The 22500-nt window shown below is 36.7% G+C and overlaps 1 protein-coding gene across 3 annotated transcripts in view; it reads right to left on the bottom strand.

Moving 5' to 3' along the window:
• Nucleotides 1-22500, bottom strand: part of LOC137649756 (equilibrative nucleobase transporter 1-like) — a 72604-nt gene that overhangs the window by 23339 nt on the left and 26765 nt on the right. For 2 of the 3 annotated variants that reach the window (XM_068382703.1, XM_068382702.1), the window contains exon 2: nucleotides 3380-3668. In XM_068382703.1, coding sequence (XP_068238804.1) covers nucleotides 3380-3649 — 270 coding nt within the window. In that variant the 5' untranslated portion in view covers nucleotides 3650-3668. The remainder of the gene's footprint in view (nucleotides 1-3379; nucleotides 3669-22500) is intronic. The other variant, XM_068382701.1, reaches the window with a different exon arrangement.

The raw sequence follows: 22500 nt of genomic DNA, 5'->3' as shown, positions 1-22500 counted from the left end.
CAGGCCATGAAAACTTGTTAGCCACCGGTAAATTGATAGCCCACGATATCTAGTCAGGCCACATCAACTCGATAGATTACGGTAAATTGTCAGCCCCGGCACAATGTATCTTATCAGGACACATCAACTTGATAGACTATGGAAACTTGTCAGCCACGCCATAAAATGCTGCATGACATGGGACTATGCTTGCCTCGTTTTAGGTAGTACCATAGCCTCTGTGCTATTGTCTTCCACTGTCTTAGGGTAGAGGTCTCTTGCTTGAAGGTACGCTCGGGCACAGTATTCTAACTTACTTCTCTTCCTCTCATTTTTTTTAAACTTTTTATACCGGCAACTTGATAGCCAATGGCAACTGCTCAGGCCACATTAACTTGAAAGACCATGGCAATTTGTCAGCAACCGGCAACTTAATAATCCATGGTCAATTGTCAGGCTTATTAAGGCTTTCAAGAGGAAACTGAAGACTTTCTTATTTCAACAGTCATACAACAGTGACGATTTAACAGTAAATGAACAATACACGATATGAAAAGTTAAATACACTACTTTGAACGAACAAGATAAAAGGACATTGGAAGTCGTGTAGAGAGTGGGGTTCCCCTGCTGTATGGGACCGAAAAAGCAGCCATCAAAGCAAAGTGAAGGCTACATTAACTTGATAGACCATGGCAACTTATCAGGCCTGGCAACTTTATAGTCCAGAACAACATAATAGCCCTCAGCAACTAGTCAGACCGCATCAACTCGATAGACTAAGGAAACTTGTCAGCCCCTGAAACTCAAAAGCCCACAGCATTGTGTTAAGCCACATCAACTTAAACCATGGCAACTTGTCAGCCCCAGCCCACTTGATAGCCCATGGCATCTTGTCAGGCCACAACTTCATAGACCTTGGCAACTTGTAAGCTCCTGTCAACTTTATAGCCCACAGCCCTTTGTCAGGCCACATCAACGTGATAGACCATAGCAATTTGTCAGTCACTGGTAACTTGATAGTCCATGGCAACTTGATAGCCCACGGTAACTTGATAGCCCACTGCATCTTGTCAGGCCACATCAACTTGATAGACCACAGCAATTTTTCAGCCTCCGTTAACCTGATAGCACACGGCAACTTGTCAGGCTATTTTAAAGGGCCCGGCCGGTATTCCAGTATATGGGGTTATACGATAAGATACACAAAATCATGAAAAACTTTACTGAGCATCACTGCGCAATGTCAGTTCACGGCGACTTAAGGCGTAATGGTGCATATAACAAAATGACTTGTCGTTACTATTGGTTAGTATAAGACAGCCAGAGTCTTCAGGAATTGAAATCAAAATTAGCTTTTTTCTTGTTCTTTCCAGATAATTTCGTTAAATGTTATTTTTTACTCTGCTACATAAATAATCTGCAAATCGTTCGCTAAGTCCAGTTTCTATATAAAGGTGACAGATAGTTCATGTTTCTTTGACACTTTCAAAAGCGACATTAAAACGCTGGATACTTATACCCACATCCTTACATACGTACTTATGTATATACTTACATACATTCATGTATATATGTATATATGAGTATTTGTGTATATCATCGTCATCACCATCATCAGGAGCACTTACTACTCCACTGCAGAACAAAGGCATTAGACAGACATGTCCTCCCACTCACGTCTTTTTATGGTCTATCTATGCTAGTCTATACCTGCAAATTTTCTTATTTCGCCACTTAATCCTCTTCTCTTTCTTCCCCTGCTTCTTTTGAAATCCCTAGGGACTCATTTGTTATTTCTAATGTCAATCTATTATCCTTTATCTATTTAATAATAATAATAATAATAATAATAATAATAATAATAATAATAATAATAATAATAATAATAATAATAAGGCCTTCAAATCATAACTTTTATCAATATAATCACTATGAATGTTATTCTAGCATTATATACTCCTTGTTTTCAAGCTCAAACAGTTGGGAGAAGGTGGGCCTTTTCTCACCATCGTTATCACATTTTTATATAACAGATTGCAGAGTAGTTGTTAATAGGCTCCATAGTGAGTATAAAATTATGTCTAGTCTTCCTCAGGATAATGTTCTTGGCTCGTTATTCTTCACACTATATACATATAATATATGGTATGACCTTGAAAACAAGCCCGTTTGCATATGTCGATGATGCTACTCTCTTGGCCTCAATTCTATCTCCTAAATATAGATCTGGGGTTGCTGAATCTCTTAATAATTTCTAGCTTAAGTTGAACCCTAACTAAACTAAAAGTATGATAGTGAGTACCGCAGATCGTAGGCAGTGACTCAACATCTAGATCTCTACATTAATAATGTTTCTTTAACTCTATAAGACTCTTTTTAAGATTTTAGGTGTGATTCTAAATAGCAAATTTACTTACGACAAAAACATTTGTTCTGTTTCTTCTTCAATTGCCGAAAAAACAACTGGCCTATTGAGACAGTATTTCAAGATTTTCGGTAATCAATCTATTCTGGAGAAATGTTTCATTTTTTTTTTTTTTATTCTGTCTTGTTTCGAATATTGTTCTCCTGCCTGGTCCTCAACAGCTGACTCTCATTTCAATCCGTTGGACAGAAACTTGCAGTCTATTAAATTTCTTATCCTTGCGTTAAATATTAATCCCTGGCGTTGTCGTTCAGTTAGTCCTTTATACTTGTTACATAAGATGTTTAATAAATCTGACCATCCTTTGTATTCAGAACATCCTAGACTGTACCATCAAGTACACAATACTAGGTATGCAGTTAATTCTAATAGTCATGCCTTCTCTATCATAAAGCTCAACAATCACTCTTTTATTATACTGGGGAGGCCACTGCTGTGGTAGGGCACCAAAGGGGGGGGGGGGTTGGGCTTGCCCGACTGACGTTCTGGTGAGTATCTATTCTGATAGAACTGGAACTGAAACCAACTTTAACCTTTACACTGTAATCTAGTAGAAGTTTCATTCCAGTTGTGACCGGATTGAGGAATGATCTTTCTAATTAAACAGTAGAATCGTTGGCACTTCAGATGTTCAAACTTGCAGCGAATATTTTGATGCTGATCAGGCTGTCTAAGCTTCTCTTCATAGTTTATATATGAAAGCGCTATTTTAACGTTGTTAATGATCTTTAGATATGTTATATTCTATATTCATTACTTCTCATGTAGTTTACTTATTTTTTATTTCTTTCCTCACTGGGCTATTTTTCCCTGTTGTAGTCCCATAGATTATATCATCCTGCTTTTCAACCAGAGTTGTAGTTTAGCTAATAATAATAATAATAATAATAATAATAATAATAATAATAATAATAATGCATACTTCTACTGTATTTTTATTTAAAAAACCTTTCACTTAATTTCAACAGTTCTTACCTCAGATCCATACGAATGATCCTCGTCCAATGTCTCATTCCGTGACCATTCCGTCATGACTGTCTTGTTGCCTCCTTCTTGAGAGTCATCTGGGCAGAGGTGACTGAAGACGCCCTGCGTCTTCATGATGTGCACTAGCGACGCCCAGCCGAAAATAGTGCCCGACCAGAGGGCTGTTTCGACGAGGCCTATCATTAACACGAGCCATCGATGCCCCCGAGAAAGTTCCTGAAGAGAAGCTGGCTGCCTGAATGGAACGGCAGCTACCATGTTGGACGGACTCCTCCTTCTGGCGTGAATAAAAGATTGTTTACATTTTCTCTATGAAAGATTGGTCTTATGAGGCGTTACATTTAATGGAAGCTTTACATTTTATTAATTGGGATTTAGATGGATTAACGTTTACTCGCTTTCTTACATTCATATGTTATGTGTCGTTCTATAGATTCCCCGCTCTTCCACTCCCACAGAGATATTGTCGGAAAATCAATAACAGTTAATCAGTTCGATCAATTTTTCCCCTTCGAATGAGGCAACACTCTACTGGCCACTATGACTCATACATTGATCTCCTTTCTCTAGAGGAAAGTTTCTTATCTCTCAGAGAGGGAAATCTATCGGCAAATTTCTCTTGTAGACCTAACTGTCTCTCCCTGTCTGTCTATATACATACACCACGTACACTCTCTCCGGGGGACTGATAGGCCCTAGGAGGATAGGCCTAACGCCGCTCTCTGTATAACGCTTGTTGCTTAGCAACCTTACTCTCCTGCTCCAAACACACACACACAACACTCTACAGCAGGAATGCTGGACTAATACAACTGTCTTCACAACGCTATCTGCTTAGAACTCCCCCCAACCCCCGCACTCTTTCTCTCTCTCCCCCCTAATTGAGTTCCTGCCATTTCTGTTAGAGATATTGCTATATTTTTTTTAGAACTTCTTCATATAAAATATCATAGAAAGAATATAATGAGTTACGGTTTCATAGGTTTCGGTGCTTTTAACTCTAAGCAAAAAAAAAAAAAAAAAAAAAAAAAAAAAGATATTAAATAGGAAATAAAAAGGGAAATTAAGGAAGAATTTTAAAGTTTTAATTCTTCATTTCATTTACCTTATAGTTTGTGTGGTTATTTATCAATTTGCAGACGATTCTATTCACAGTTATAATTTGTCTCCAAATAAAGTGTATCACTGTAATTTGAGGTAAACTAATACTCTCCCATCGACATCAAAGGACTCGAAAAGTACAAGATAAGCTAACAGCCAAGAAGACCTACACTCCAAAGCATCACCTGTCGTAATTGCCAGCGAAATGACATATTGCTGCCCAGTGATGGCAGAAAAACGGTTATATTATTATTATTATTATTATTATTATTATTATTATTATTATTATTATTATTATTACCTGCTAAGCTACAACCCTAGGTTGAAAAGCAGGATGCTATAAGCCCAGGGGCCCCAACAGGGAAACTAGCCCCAGTGAGGAAATGAAACAAGAAATAAAATATTTTAAGGACAGTGACAACATTAAAGTAAATAATTCCTATATAATGTATGCAAACCTCAACAAAACAAGAGGAAGAGAAATTACATAGAATACTGTAATGAGCCCGAGTGAACCCTCAAGCAAGAGAACTCTAACCAAAGACAGTGGAAGACCATGGCACAGAGGCTATGGCAGTACCCAAGACTAGAGAACAATAATTTGAGGTTGAGTTGTCCTCCTAGAAGAGCTGCTTACTGAAGCTAAAGAGTCTCTTCTACCCTTACCAAGAGGAAAGTAGCCACTGAATAATTACATTGCAGTAGTTAATCCCTTGGATGAAGAAGAATTGTTTGGTAATTTCAGTGTTGTCAGTTGTATGAGAACAGAGGAGAATCTTTAAAGAATAAGGTAGACTATTCGGTGTATGTGTGGGCAAAGGGAAAGTGAACCATAACCAGAGATAAGAATCCATTGTAGTACTGTCTGGCCAGTCAAAAAGACCCCCTAACTCTCTAGCAGTAGTATAGTTATGAAAAACTAAGGCATTTCGCCCCGTTCAATTTTCCATGGCGGGAGCTACAGTATTGTATCAGCATCAACCTTACGGTGAGCTTCAAGGTCTATGAATACCAGGTCTAACCATGAGCGACCCGAATTGTGTCCTCTAACGAGCAGACTAGCCATGCGGTGATTGATGACGTCACACCAGCCTTTGTTTTCCGGTATTTACTATTTTATAGTTTGCTTACAAGGAAGCTACTAGTAGTGTTCATTATTCCAGTCTCTTCCCCCATTTCTACATTAAATAGTTGGGTTAGTATGTTGGATATCGAACCGTAATTTTTAAAGCCCGTTATCAAATTATTTAAGCACAAATTTGAAATAAATCTGAGCGTGTTTCCATCTAATCATTTGACGAATGTAGCATTGCTTAAGAAAGTAGTTATTACAAAGATTCAAATACTCTTTATGCTCCAAAAAATTATACTATCATTGAAATGGAATTAGCGAGTTTTACTGTAGTATTTATATTTAACGACCTAGATCCTACAAATGTTAGGTTATGAAAATCTTTAGGCACAAGTATGTATAATTCCATGATTGTAAATTCAGCATCACCGATCGCGTGAGTTGTATCTGCTGATGTTCCACATCTCAAGAAACTAATAACAGTATTATTATTTCTTGATAAGGTACAAGCCTAGGTGGAAAAGCAGGATACTATAAGCCAAAGTGCTCCAACAGGGATAATAGCCCAGTGAAGAAAGGAAATAAGAAATAGATAAACTAGAAGAGAAGTGATTAACATTTAAATAATCCGGCAACAATAAAATAAATATCATATATAAACTACAAAACCTTTGAAAAAACAAGAGGAAAAGAAATAAGATAGTGTGCCCGAGTATACCCTCAAGCAAGAGAACTCTACCCCTTGACAGTGGAAGGCCATGGAATAGAGGCTATGGTACTACCCAAGATTAGAAGAGCTACTTACCATAGCTAAAGAGTCTTATACCTTACCAAGAGGAAAGTAGCCACTGAACAACTACAGTGCAATAGTCAACCCCTTGAGCGAAGAAGAATTGTTTGGTAATCTCAGTGTTGTCAGATGTATGAGGACAGAAGAGACTATGTAAAGAATAGGCCAGACCATTCGGTGTATGTGTAGGCAAAAGGAAAATGAACTGTAACCAGAGAAGGCTCCAATGCAGTATTGTCTAGCCAGTCAAGGGAACAATAACTCTCCATCGGTATTATCTCAACAGGTGGCTGGTGCCCTGGCCAACTTACTACCACGAAACAATTTCTTTGATAATGGCTTTTAAGAAAGTGACGGGGATTTTGTCCACTGCTGTTCGGTTTGAGAACTTATAAAGAGAAGTAAAATCGATCTGTAAACATCATATAAACTGGGAGAAACATAAATGTCAGTGTCTTTCAGCGTATGAATGTGAAATTAGCTGTACAATTAATATTAGAAACAATTACGAAATCGCTTAAATATTTTTGTAGCAAAGGATTATTTTTAGATAAGCATTGGGAAGAAATAAGTCAATCTATATCTCAAGTTCCGCACGATGCAAAGATGTCCAGAAATTAATTTGAGTTGAACTTACAAAATCAGGATGAAATTATTACATGCACGACACCCAGTAAAATCAATGCAGGTAATTGGAAGTAATTGTTTCTTGTGAATCGTTGCCAAAATTGTTAGAAATGGTAAAAATTATATTCAATATATTTTTATTGACTTGTAGAATGAATCAAGATTGACTTGAACATTTCCTTATCTTTCTGTGACAAATGGAATCCTGCTATCAGCACCCAGGGTCAGATACATCTAAACATAGTGTTAAATCTCATCTATTAGAGGACAGTTACCTTATGGGGTCAAAATATAATACAGATTCCAATTGACAAATAGATAACGTAACAGGGGAACCTTTTATTTTATTTTACTTGATAATGAAACTCTCTTTCAAGATAAGGTGATAAATCGCTACAGCGTGAGCTAAGGCTGTCTGCGATGATATTTTATTTGCCCGATGAATGCGACGGTGAAGGAAAGGATGTTGCACAAAGTAAAGGGAAAGTTGATAATGAACAAACACCTGGATGATGTAATATAGAAAGGAGGTCTAGACTATTTCGCCGGTTTCATTGCTCATTAGTTTCCTTGATACGCAAATCTTGGGTCTTCTGTACTAAAGGGAGACAATTCGTGGAGAGGTATAATTAGCAGAGCGAATAAGGAATTAGTGAAGCCATCAAAAGAATTCGCCGATCAGATGAAGAATATGGGAAAATTGTTAAACGTTATCATAGGGGAAAAAAGGTCTAAAACATGGAGATGGAGTAGTAAATATTTGGTATTAGATATTGGAGATGTAATAGGAATACCACTTTGTTTAGTCACTTTTATATTTTGTTCGTTGTCGAAATCATTTTAGTATAAGAATATTAATTAAACAAAAGACCTCTGCGAGGATAATAATTATTAAAGTTAAAAGGTTGTAAAATGTAATAATCATGATTACTTAATTTTCTAGTTTATTTGTACAACCATATTTAAATATATTTTTCAAAAATTTAGTTTTAAATCATTAGTAAATGATTAGTGTAAAAAATTATCTAACTATGCATGTACGTTGCTTATTTGTACATTTAGTGACACAATATTTCCATAAAGAATGTGAATAATATTTGTCCTTTCCTGATATGTAACTTTTTAAAACCCTTTCCTTAAAAAACCTTCTCACAGAAAGTATTTAATCACGAATTACAGTCATCATGATATCTTATAACATTAATTTTTCTGAAAAGGCAATGGTATTCTCAACCGGATAATGAAGAATGCTGAACTTTTGCAAAGCAAGCTTATGCTGAATGGTTTTCTTTCGCCGGCCAATGGTGCTCAGTTACGTAACAAAATTTACCCCCACTTATCGCTTACCCCTCTCATCTCCGTTTACCCCCAATTTACTTACACGTGGGTTGACCTCCTACCTTAATCCTCCTAGCCTCCTACCTAGGAGGATTAATACCTCCAAGCCTCCAACCCTATAGACCTTGGTGAGCCTAAACGGTCTATCACGCCCCCACCGTACATAATATCGCCACCGATGGGTTTTTGAATACTACCTCAACACTGACCTCCGCAATTCAATCAACAACAACTGCAGTAGCCGCATCACCCCGTTCAAGGCCATCTGCAGGCTTTGGAATGTAGAGGAAAAATAACGGTATTAATCCTCCTAGCCTTGCAAGGGGGTTGCTAGCCTTGGAAGCTCCCCAAGGGTCAGTAAACAGAACAGAAACATCGCAGCCCGGCAGCCCATCGAGATAAGGCTGTGTGTGTATTGCATCGTTGATTGATAAGAAATGTGTGAATGGTTGAATGGCCTGAAGTTAAATTGTGTAAGGTAGTTGGTGGACATGATCTATTTATCGCTTCATTTAATACTCAGCATTTTTATGGGTGATAATTGGTGGTCACATGACTGTAATCCCAGAGATAGGAATAAAGGGCGTAAATGTTATTTGGTTTTGGATGCCAAATGTCGTTTGGGTTTTGATATTTTGTTTCATTTCGGGGAATTAAAGGTTACTAATCAAAGTCAAGTACCTCCCATCATAGATACTGTGGATACTATAGCTATTGTAGTAGAATCTACTTCTAACCGAGTGTAAAGTCTGAGGCACATGAATCATTCATAGACACCTGTTCCACTAGAATCGTAGAATTAGACGTTCGTTAGCGGATCCAGGGGAGGAGGGTTCGCAGGGGGGGGGTCACGAATTCCCCGTTTAAAGAAAAAAACAATAATCAACATCTTTTGTTTAATAATTGCTAAAGAAGAATGTAGTAAAAGAGTTGTGGAAGATTGAAATCATCTCTCTCTCTCTCTCTCTCTCTCTCTCTCTCTCTCTCTCTCTCTCTCTCTCTCTCTCTCTCATTGTATATAAGCTGGAGTTAAGAGTTTGTTGTTCTGATATGAACCAACTTGGAAGTATTGGGGAGACTGACTACAATTCGACGAGTCGAGAATTGCTATTGATTGATAGATGAACGTAAGGATGTAGACGCTCCATTGATTACAGATATAAAACTCAGAGATGTGAACTGATGATGTTTCCCGGGAACGCATAGTCCTGGTAAAGATTACTGCTGAAATGTTTTATATATTTTATCGGGCAGTTGTTATTGTATAATGCATAATCACCTTATAAATTCAAAAGAGAAAATGGTTTCAAATGCATGAAAAATAGCACTAAAATAGCTTATAATTGCGTCAGCTTCCAGGCCCCCAGCTGCTTTGGTTATGTTTTCCGACACCCCCTTTTTGAACTTGCTGTATCCGAGCTCGACGTTGGAAATACTTCCTCTGACATATCTATCCTTACCTCCCGTCAGAATGTAATCCCTGGTTGAAGTTGCAGAAGGAAATGTCATTGTAATGCTCCATAAGTTTTCATCCGGATATATTTTTATTAAAGGAAAGGAATCAGTTGAGTTTATTGTAAGAAATGTTTACGTAATCTCATTTGCCCCTGTCCAGTCAAATGACCCGTCACGTATACTTTTGATTTAACCTAACCTTAGTACCATTTAAATATTGCTCAGATACTTGAAGAATACCTAGATGTAGTTGCTTTAAATGACGAATCACTTGGTTATTATGATTAGATGCCCTTTCATGAAGACACGGAAATAGTCGTCCCTTAGCCATTCACCCACATAGAATACCTATCGCTTATCAGGCCGAAGTGAACAGTCATATTAGAAACATAAAAGAACAAGGTATTTTTTAAGTTTCTGACTATCCTATGCGATCCCCTTTGTAGTTGTGAAGAAGAAAAGTGGCATCCTTGACCTTTGTATACATTACCGTAAACATGGAGATACTGTAGCGCAGTCAGCTCCCATTACCCAGTGAAGCATCAGTATTTACATCCGAACTATTTAAATCTTTGAGGGCCATTCATGAATGGTAGGGGCAAGGGACAGTGACATTGCCCTATCGAGTAGGACAATGCCCTAGAGACTGACCATATATACATATGATTATCGCCACCCAAGCTAGGACCAAGGAGGGCCAGGAAATGACTGCTGATGACTCAGCAGATAGACCTATAGGCTCCCCCAAACTACCCATCCTTAGCTCTTAAGGATGGTGAGATTGCAGCGACCAAAGAAACTAACGAGTTCGAGCGGGACTTGAACCCAGTCTGGCATTCACCAGCCAGGGACGTTACAAAATCGGCCACCACAACCCATTACATTAGTAATTGACTTTATTAAAACAATGAAGACAGGGAAAACCTTAACTTTGTGCTTTATACTGATTCTAGAAGTAATTTAAAAGCATTAAAGGGTTATACACATAAGAACATATTGATATTGAAAATTGAAGAGCCATTTCATAGGTTTTATTCACGATGGGTAGAAATAGAAATATGTTGGATTCCTGCCCATATTGGGGTTTGGGGTAATGAAAAGGCAGATGCTGCTAAGTCATCCATAAGACTACTAAAACAAGATATTAAACTACCTGAGAATTATTTTGTAACCATCATAAATAATTTCACAGCAACTAAATGGCAAAGTGAGTGGAGTGATGAATCTGACACTAATTAATTAAAAGAAATAAAGCCTATCGTTTCTCTATGGGAATCGTCAAACCAAATAGAAAGGGGAAATTAATTAATCTTATCAAGGTTACGTATAGGTCATACTACATTGACTCATGGCTTTTCGATTTGCACACCCCATAAAGTAGTTCCCAAGCTCATGAGTGTGACACTTCTTTAACACTTAAACACATTTTTAGTAATTGCAAAGTTTTTAAGCGAGAGAGAGAGAGAGAGAGAGAGAGAGAGAGAGAGAGAGAGAGAGAGAGAGAGAGAGAGAGAGAGAGATTTATGTATTGGTAAGAAAAGAATTTCTCTGCTTATAAGATTAAAATTTTTATTTATAAAACGTTTATATGATAATTTATTTTCCTCGTATATTTTCTGTATGTCTTATATTTTTATTAGTTTTTATATAAAAAATTATTTTTATCCTATGTTTTCTATATATTTACTTTATATTTCATTACTAGTTTTAATGAAAGTAGATTTGCTTCCAGTATTTAACCGGGCCAGCTCTGTAACAGTCGAACTTGACTCATAGGGCTGGTTAATTTCTTCACTTTTAATAATAATAAAATTGTAAACTTACACACTGTAGACAATCAATTTCTCATCCGTTCCTTAGAGGAACTTTTGCGTAGAGTCAAGAATAACTCTTTGTCCTGCACTTTAGATCCCAAAAAAGCGCGAATTACTCGTGAACTTCACGTGTCTTTAAATAAGAGATAGAATCACGTTCAAATTGATTTAATAGGACTTTTGCCAACCATGTATGATGGGCATATACACATTTTTGTTCTTGTTGATGCACCGACTCAATATATGTTTGTAAAGCCTTTAATAGATAAATCTGCTCTAGGAGTCACTAAAGCATTACGATCCGTTGTCGAAAGAATCGACTCGCCCCGAAAACCATTTCCGATCAGGGGACTGAATTCATAAATGAAATATTCACACGCGTAACTCAATTGTATGACATTAGACATTCACCTACTTTGGCGTATCGCCCTAGTGCTGCTAGGTTAGTGGAGTAAAACAAATAAAGTCCTTATTAGCCTTTTAAAGTTTCTATTGGTTAATAATCCCAATAATTGGACAGATATGCTTCCAACCGCAGATTTTTTCTTGAACGCCGCGTACAACGGAAGCATAGGTGACACCCCGCATTATTTACGCTTTGGATAAGATCCCAATCTACCATACGAGGTCCGTTCCGTTATTCCGACTAGTCTATTCCCAAGGTCTGCTCCTCCAAGGTCTACTCACTTCGCCCCTAACCCCTCACGTAGGCGGAGTTTTATCTACCTGCTTAATGTCGTAAAGAAAACGAAACCAAATAAGGAACTGGGTGTGAATTGGGGGAACCCACTATCACCATACAATTTAGTTTTCTACTAAATGAACACCACTAATAAGGGTGTATTTCTTCTACTGAAGAGATTTGTGAATGGGGAATTTTTCTCGTATCTCCAAGTATGTTATTTATTGTTAATATAAAGTGATGCACTATATTTATATACACATGATTTTACTTATATTTCTTATGATTGTTACAGTCGTTTTTGAAAACTGCGTAAGCGTTATATATAACCACATTTCAGAAATTTAACAAAGAGGGCCTTTATTAAAAAGAAATTATTCGGCTTTGATTCATAATCATTCAAGAAATTGATTTTCTTGTCTTTTACAGGGTTACATATGTCTGTTGATCAGGATGACAATTTTATATATGACTGATTTGTTTTATTGTTGATACTGATCTTGAAATATTTCATTAGGGTCATTCATTATTTTGTGAGTGTATATATATATATATATATATATATATATATATATATATATATATATATATATATATATATATATATATATATATATATATATTCCCTTATCTCCCTTCCTCACTGGTTTATTTTCCCTATTGGAGCCACTTAGGGTTATAGCTTGGCTAGTAATAATTATAATTTGGTATTGCTTCAGACTTAGGTCTTCTTCATTTTTGAAGTTGCGATATTTCCAATAACTCGTGATACAAGCTTCTTATGCCTCTAGTTCAAATTGAGTACGTGCCACATATTTTGATTGTTCACCAGTACATAACCTTACCCACTCATTCCGGAATTTCTCGTTTTTTGAGGAAACTACCGAGAATTACACCCTTTTTCCTTCTTAATTCCCCAATGTTTACATTTGCAACCCTTAACGGAACAGGGAATGGCATTATGCTCTACTATATATCATCATCATCATCATCTCTTCTTATGCCAAATGCCGCAAATGGCCTCAGTTAGATTTCACCAGTCGTCTCTATAGCTTTCAGATCAATACTTCTCAATTCATCATCTCCTACTTCACGATTCATAGTCCTCAGCCATGTATGCCTAGGTCTTTCAACTTTTCTAGTGCCTTATTGAGCCTGGTTGAGAGTTTGATGAACTAATCTCTCTTGGGGAGTGCGAGCAGCATGCCCGAACCATCTCCATCTACCCCTCACCATGATTTCATCCACATATGGCACTCGAGTAATTTCTCTTATAGTTTCATTTCTAATCCTGTCTTTCCATTTAACTCCCAATATTCTTCTGAGGGCTTTGTTCTCGAATCTACAAAATCTGTTGTTTCATTGTCATACCATGACTCATGTCCATACAGTAACACTGATCTCACTAAACTGATTTATAGCCTGATTTTTATTTGTAATTTCAGGCGGTTTAATCTCCAAATTTTATTCAACCTAGCCATTGTTTGATTTGCTATTTTTCAATCTTTCATTAAACTCAAATTGTAAAGACCCTGTATAAGAAATCATAGTTCCAGATTATTTAAATGATTCCACCTCATCAATCCTTTCTCCTTCGGATGATATTTCATCTTCTATTGCATACCCCGTTCTCATCATCTGTTTTTCTTCTATTCATCTTGAGCCCAACCTCATGTGATATTTTATGCATTCTGGTAAGCAAGTCCGGTGGCGTTTTGCTAATAAGGACAGCGTCATCAGCATACTCTAGGTCAGCTAATTTCCTGTTACCAATCCAGTCCATCCTTCTCCGCCATCACCAACTATTCTATGCATTACAAACTCCATGAGGAGGATAACAACATAGGTGACAAAACATTCCCTTGGAGTACTCCAATCTTCGCTGGAAATTCCTTTGATAGAACTCCATTAACATTTATTTTGCATTTGCTATGCTCATGAACAGACTGAAATAAATTTACATATTTAAGCGGAACTCCAAAATAATGCGGAACTCTCCATAAAATTAGCCGGTACACAGTATCGAAGGCTTTTTCATAGTCTTCAAATGCCATCAAAAGTAGAATTCTATATTCTTCACATTTCTGTACAACATGTCTGTAAAAGAAAAAATTTGGTCAGTACAACTTCTACCTTTTCTAAATCTTGCTTGTTCATCTCTCAGCTTTTTATCAGTCTTTCTCTCCAGTCTATTTAGAATGAACATACTTTATATTTTCATGTCAACTGACTAAAGTGTGATGCCTCTGTAATTATTGCCTTTTATGCCATTTACACCAACACTCCTAGCTCCCATTCATCAGCTTTTTCCTCTTCACGCCATATTCTACAAAATAATCTTGTAAGTATTCTGGGAGTACCAGTATCATCTCAGCAGTTATTACATCGTATCCAGGGCCTTTTCATCTCGGATTTTTTAATGATGGCTTCGACTTCAAACAAACTGAATTCATTCATGGGCATATCAAGGTCTTCCTCAGCTTCAGTTTTATCAGTCAAATGATTTCCTTCATTTCTCATAATCATGACATCACTAAAGTGTTCATTCTAACGTTTCCTTTCTTCATTTCTGTTGTTATAACAGATCCATCTCTATTTTTTATGGGGATATGCTTCTTTTTGGCCCTAGTGGATATTTCATTAAACATTTTATGAGCAATTCTTACACCATAGCCACTTCCTGAATTCATAGTTCTGTCAGCCTCAACAAGTATTAACAAATTCTCAAATCTACCTTAGTTCACAACAGTACCTTAAAGAAAATGGAAGTGATTACTTTATCATTATCTGATGACAGTCCGGTGAGCATTGAATTTTTTGTTTCTTTACCCGGGACCCAGAACAGTTACCTGTCAAAAAAAGTCATCGCTTACATAATTACTCTAGGTGGGGTAGACCAAGGTCTATAGAGTATAGACCTTTGGGTAGACCCTATATCTCTTGGCCTTGCCGTTACAAATTTATAACGTTGATGATTTTCGAACGTATGTGGCAAATACGAACAAACGAGCATTCGCAGTAACTAAGAAATTTCTTAAAAAAGCACAGAGGAAAAATTGAATCATTTATAAACGATGATTTAAAGTTTGACCTCATGAGATTAATTTTGGAGATCACGTATATATAAAGAGGATGTCGAATCGTTAAAATAAGTTCCAATCAAATTTTACAGGTACTTTTCGTGTCGCCAATGTACATCATGGCCGAATTACCATACGCAGCATTGCGAAAGGGACAACACATGAAGTGCATGCGAGCATAATCAAGGTCGTCCCAGAATGTGAGCTAAATCCAACAGATAATAAAAAAAAATTTTGTCACCTTTTCCCGTTTGGGATATCAACGACTTCACACCTGACGAAATCGCAAACATGCAAAGTGGGACACGCTCGCTCGCAACAGCTCATAAATAACTTATAATTTTTATGTCATCAGGAAACGGGAGAGACACAAACTTTCAGCCTGAAACAATGTAAGAGAGAGAGAGAGAGAGAGAGAGAGAGAGAGAGAGAGAGAGAGAGAGAGAGAGAGAGATGCCATATAATAAGCTTTGGTGAGTGAAATGAATTCATTAGGTATCTAGTCATCAGACTTAGCTATTGGATTTATAAACGTTTTGTGATCAAGGCTAGTAGCTGGGGTTATCTTGGGTGATAACCCTAGCATACAGATAATGAGAGGGACAGTTTATCAGCATGTAGCTCACCTTTCTTTTACATCACGCCCGCATGTGTTAATCTTCGAGCACGATTTCATCACGGTTAAGAAAGAGATCTCTTAATCGATAACATCGGTGAAGAAGTTTGAAACCCGTTCGCGTGTTAATTTTACAATCTTCTAAATCGTTCATGCTTACTACAAATATCTCATCTATATTAATAGCGAAATACGGGGCGTTCAAATAAATTTGGTGGCTAATATTCCATTCTCTTTTTGAATCCACAATGCAGTGACTTAAAATAAGAGGAAATTCGAATCTTCCGTGTAGACTGGAAGGCTTATAAAAAAAGAAAAAAAAATTGCTTCATGAACTTTAACTTGTACATCCGACAATACGATAAAAATCAACAATTCGACTTGCAACGGGAGGGACTAACAAAGGGGTTGTTTTGGGAAGTTTCTTTAGTAATTAAAGGAAGCAGTCGGAGGGGAAAAATGAAGGCGCCCATCTCATGTGTGAGAAAGTGAGTTGCTTAAGGTAAATAAGATCTCGTTTTAGACCAGCGTTTCTTAACCTGGGATGCTAGCACCCACAGGGGGTGCTGGTGAAGGTCACATATGTTGCGATTGGGAATAGGTGAGTTTTTTCTTAGCATCATTATTAAACTTTTAAGTAATAGATCGCAAAGAGTTGTTGTTGATGGGCACCAAATTGAGTGTATGAATGTGATATCTGGTGTTTCTCAGGGTAGTGTTCTTGGCCCATTACTTTTCATACTATCACACATGACGTGTGATTTGGCCTAGAAAACAGCCTCGTTGCATATGCAGATGATGCTAACCTTTTTGTATCAATTCCATCTCCAGAGTGTAGATCTGTGATTGCCGAATCCCCTAATAGAGACCTATCTAAAAATTAGTGCATGGTGCAAATTATGGGCCATGAATTTTAATCCTAACAAAACTCAAAGTATGATTGTAAGTAGGTCAAGGACAGTGACTCCTCAACATCTGGATCTCGGCATTGATAATGTTTCTTTAACTCTGTATGACTTAAAATTTTAGGTGTGATTCTCGACAGCAAATTTAATTTTGAGAAGCACATTAGGTCTGTGTCTTCTTCAACTGCAAAAAAATTGGGCTTGTTGAGAAAGTCTTGTAAGATTTTTGGTGATCAATCTATTCAGAAAAAAAGTTATCTAATTCTTTCCTTCTACCTTGTTTCGAGTATTGATCTTCTTTCTGGTCTTCAGCTGCAGATTCTCATCTTAATTTGTTGGACAGGAATTTACGGCATATTAAGTTTTTTTTTATTCCTGATTTAGATATTAATCTCTGGCACCGTCATTCATTTAGTTCGTTGTGCATGTTGCATAAATTTTTTCATAATTCTGACCATCCATTACATTCAGATCTTCCCGGACAGTAACATCTTGTTTGTAATACTATGTATGCAGTTAATAGCCATGCCTTCTCCATCATGAGGGTCAATACTACACAGTATTCTAGAAGTGTTATTCCAGCTAGGACCAAGTTATGGAATGATCTTCCTAATCAGGTAGTTGAATCGGTGGAATTTCAAATGTTCTAATTTGCAGGAAATGTTTTTATGTTAAACAGGCTGACATAAGCCTATTCTTATATTTTATATATGAAAGATGTTCTAATATTGTTACTGTTCTCAAAATATTTATTATAAATCATCCAATACTAATCACGTAGTTTATTTATTCCTTATTTAATTTTCCTCACTGGCCTATTTTTCCCTGTTGGAGCCCTTGGGCTTATAGCATCCTACTTTTCCTTGAATTAAAAGCTCAAGATAGAGACCACTGGCGAAATCTAACCGTGGACATGATGATGATAATGATGATGATGATGGAGAACGGTCGTCCATAAGCAACAACAGAAATTGTATTGATCAGTATATCGTTATTGAGGTTATCCACGTTCTTTCCTTTATTTTCCTCATGTTTTTTTTTTTTTTTTTTTTTTTTTGCCAATGCTATTGCCAAAATGACTGTTTTTGTTTTGGAGAATGAGCCAAATATATGATCAAGATGTACTGTACTTGTCTTTACTTTATCATTGCAGTCACTACAATTGGTGTTACGCAATGGTAGGGGTGCTGAGGTCGAAAAAAACCGTTAAGAAACACTACTCTAGACGGTGGCCAGGGTCAGAATAGAAACTGCTGACGCATGCAACCATACAAACTTCGTACCAAAGAATGTTCAAGCCAAGACTGTAGGTTCGTGTTCATTTGATTAATCCTTTCATGCCTTTGCGTGTGAATTCACATATGGTTACTGTATCGTGTTTCTTTTTCTTTTATGCATATTTCCCTTGTCTCGTCCCCTTAATGAGAAATAAGTCAATTCCAATAAGCAAAGTTTTCATTAACAGATACATTGATATTCTGTATGTTATATCTGGTATTTCTAAAACATAAAATCACCGCAAGGAATTAATGTCCCTTCTTACCTGCTATTTTATTCATTTTGGGACATATGCATGGTAGTTGGAAGAATTAAGTAGTTCCAGTGTGTGGGTGACAATTCTTACTTGAAAGTAGAGATGTTATTTCTGTCAAATAAAATTATCATCCTAAAAGTGCACGTCAGAGCTCGATACGGAGCGAAACTGTTTTGCTAAAAGTTATCACTGCTATCATTTTGCTTTTCCTCTTCTGTATTGATTTTAAGATCTTGCCTTGAATAGAATATGGCTCCATGATGCATAACTGATTAATCTGTCCATAGAATATCCGTTTAACAAAGCTCTCGTCCTGACTTCTGCTTCACCTTTCTACGCCAAAAAGCAAAGCCCACTTACAACCCTACTTTATAGATATCGGCCTGGCTGCTCACTTTGCTATTGACATATATGTTCCTACAACATAATGTAGGAAAATTACTATCTTCCTATGAAGAGCCTCTAGTTCAGCGTTGACACAAATTAAAAAGAAAAAGACAACGAAAAGATCAAGTCCCCGATAAAATGTAAAGTTTGTCGGCAACGAGATCAGTGGCCCAAAGCGCTGAAACTGGACTCGTTACTGACCCTGCTGCCAAACCAAAGTCCCAGCAACGCCCAAAAAACATCTTTTTTATAAGCACAGGGTCCGTAAAGGTATGTATTGACCTTGGGTTACGTAATATAGACCAATGGGTGCCATAAATCGTCGTTAGGTCCCTCGTGTAGATATTACTTCGTGTTTATCTACGCGTTGGCGGTGCAGAAGGCTTACAGGTAATCGCTGATTGAAAATGTTTGTTCATGTTAGCCTATACCATTCATTTCTCTGAAATACCAATGTGTTGCCTTTGGGGTACAAAAACCTGTCGGCGGATATTCACACCTCGAGAAAATTTATATTTTCATTATCGTCTACCGGTAGATTTGTCTTCCTGGAAGTTCCAATTAATCTCTGCATATTTAGGAGGATGAACATATATAAAAGAAGGAAAAGACTAAAAAATGAGGTACAATGGGTCGTTAATTTAGGCTATTCACAGTAGATAAATAAGTGAATAAATGAAGTAATTTCCGTTTGCTTTTCGTATCAGACCTTTTCATTATCTGGGTTAAACTCTACTGTGTAGGTAGGCTGGTCAATCCTTGTTCGTTAAAAGGCCTCTGTGTCCTTGAGGCTCCTTGGGATGCAACCCCACCCCCTTTAAGTGGGTTCCCGTAAACTAACTTCAAATTAGACCTGGTTCAATAGGGGCGGATCGAGTTGGGCATGGGGATGTGAGCGAAAAAAAGAAAAAAAAACGAGGTGAGATCATTTCAAATCTGGCGACCACGGCGTAAGTTTTTACCCAGACCGTGCTGGCGACAATCAGGTGAGCAATATTACGTTGAGAGGTAAAATTCCATTGGCATCCATCACAAAAAAAAAAAAATAAATAAATAAATAAATAAATAAATAAATAAATAAATAAATAAATAAAAATAACGTCCAATTCACATATCGATGTTACCTTCATAAAATATAAGGTACTGTTGATAAGATTGATTTTCTAGATCTAAATTCAAGTAATCATTACCTCTCTAAGTACAAAAACAGATAACTGAGAGGTTTAACTAATTTTCTCTACAGTAGCCTCTATTATTAGTTGCTCTGCACATAAAAATGATCTCACATAGTTGGTGGTTTCTTCTGCAAGGCCAACTTGCATACAAATGAAGGAAAAGGTTGTGGTGGTTAAGAACTGTATGCGTAATATATGCAGCGCAAAAATAATTGATAGGGCGAGGAATGATAAGTGCCGAAGTACTGAAAAGAGGGGCCAAGGCCAATAAAATTCTATTGGCCTTGAGATAGGCGGCCAGACGGATCACAACATTTTAAGGTGCTTCGGTGTTGTAAAATGAATGGAATGTGTAACAGAGTATTGTTAGAAGGTGGTAAGAGGAGGAGAAGAATCAAAAGGGTTCGATAAAAAGAGTGAGAAATAAATTTGGAAGGAAGGCCACTATTATCATTATTATTACTTGCTAAGCTACAACCATAGTTGGAAAAGCAGGATACTATAAGCCCAGGGGCCCCAACAGGGAAAATAGCCCAGTGAGGAAAGGAAACAAGGAAAAATAAAATATTTTAAGAACAGCAACATTAAAATAAATATTTCATATATAAACTCTAAATAATTTAACAAAACAAGAGGAAGAGAAAATAGATAGAATAGTGTGCCCGAGTGTACCCTCAAGCAAGAGAACTCTAACCCAAGACAGCGGAAGACCATGGTACAGAGGCTACGCCACTACCCAAGACTAGAGAACAATGGTTTGATTTTGGAGTGTCCTCCTAGAAGAGCTACTTACCATAGCTAAAGAGTCTCTTCTACCCTTACCAAGAGGAAAGTAGCCACTGACCAATTACAGTGCAGTAGTTAACCCCTTGGGTGAAAAAGAATTATTTGGTAGCCTCAGTGTTGTCAGATGTATAAGTACAGAGGAGAATCTGTAAAGAATAGGCCAAACTATTCGGTGTATGTGAAGGCAAAGGTAGAGTGAACCGTAACCAGAGAGAAAGATCCAATGTAGTACTGTCTGGCCAGACCAAGGAAGTCAGAGCGTGAGCTATTCAAGTGTTAATAGTATAGTATGTAATGGGATTCAGCATGCTAATGATGAGCTTCCTTAGGTATATCAAGTGACTATGTAGATGATATGCACAGAGGGTTCATCCATAATTCTGCCGTTGTGGAGTCCATGTAAGTATTAGGTTTTGAAGCGTTTTTTAAAGCCTTTCTCTGTTAGAACCGAAGGCTAGATGTTAAAATATGTAGTTACTTACATACAAAAAAATTCATACACAGAAACGTATACTACTTTACAAGGGGGATTAAGGGTTATAAAATAAGAAAAATACATTTAAAGGTAGTAAACTGTAAAAATACATTTGACCTTCAAACAGCATCGAGTTATAAGTGAAAAAGTCAAGGATGATGAACTGTGAGTATATTAGAAATTCAAGGTTAATGTTTGCCTAAAGTGTGTTAATATACAATGTGTGCATAGGAGATCCTGGATAGTCTTTTTTTTTTTTTTTTTTTTTTTTTTTTTTTTTTTTTTTTTTTTTTAAGAAAATTGTCACATGAATTGCCAGACACTACACCCCCAAACACTTTAACAGAATGTCAGTCATTATTCCCCGACTATTGTTAGTAAACCATATTTGCAAAATAATTACACGAATCCTGCAAAATGGGTCAATGGTATCCTTTTGGATATTCCGTATCCCTTGTATTTTTTATCTTACCCAGGTATCTATAGTACTGTATGTCTATTTATGTATGTATAGGTAATATCAAAACTATTTGCAATATACACATTTTTACAGTAAGTGAAGTTCACGTGGATGGAGAAGAGACTTATGTATTATTCTTATGTTATTTGCATAAAAAAATGGGAGTAATTTTCGACTTTACAAATATTTTAGTGATAGCATCAGAGATGAGCGGTAGTCTCCTTCTTGGTGTTTGAAATATTATTTAAAACAGTAACCAGAGAAAGATATATATATATATATATATATATATATATATATATATATATATATATATATATATATATATATATATATATATATATATAAATGTGTGTGTGTGGTTGCGGGTATATATATATATATATGGGTGTATGTCAAAATTTGTATGGTAAATTGTTGAGGAAACATTGTCAATATGAATTATATTTCATATTGTAGACCTCAATGAACTAGATATAAGCCCCATTTCGAAAGACATGTTTCCCAATTGGCAGATGGACTTATTTTCAGTAAGGGCAAAGCCTAGTTGCAAATTCCCCACAATCGTTGAAGGTCATTTAAATAAAACAATAAGATGGCCATCGTCCTGCGTGGTAAAAAAGTAACGAGGGGGGGGGGGGGTTGGGCTTTGCCACCGAAAGCCATTAAAAGAAGAAACTTTTCGGCAATTAGTCAAATGGAGATGGTTCCGTTCTTACTTTTCTTAAGAGATATCAATCAGACTTTTTAATGGGGCGAAGCAAAAATGTTGCTAGAAAAGAGCCATTAATCTTGTTATCGGAGGCTTTATT

Source organism: Palaemon carinicauda, chromosome 11, assembly GCF_036898095.1.
Source record: "Palaemon carinicauda isolate YSFRI2023 chromosome 11, ASM3689809v2, whole genome shotgun sequence".
In the NCBI taxonomy this organism is placed as follows: Eukaryota; Metazoa; Arthropoda; class Malacostraca; order Decapoda; family Palaemonidae; genus Palaemon; species Palaemon carinicauda.
This window is presented reverse-complemented; position numbering and strand designations above follow the sequence as displayed.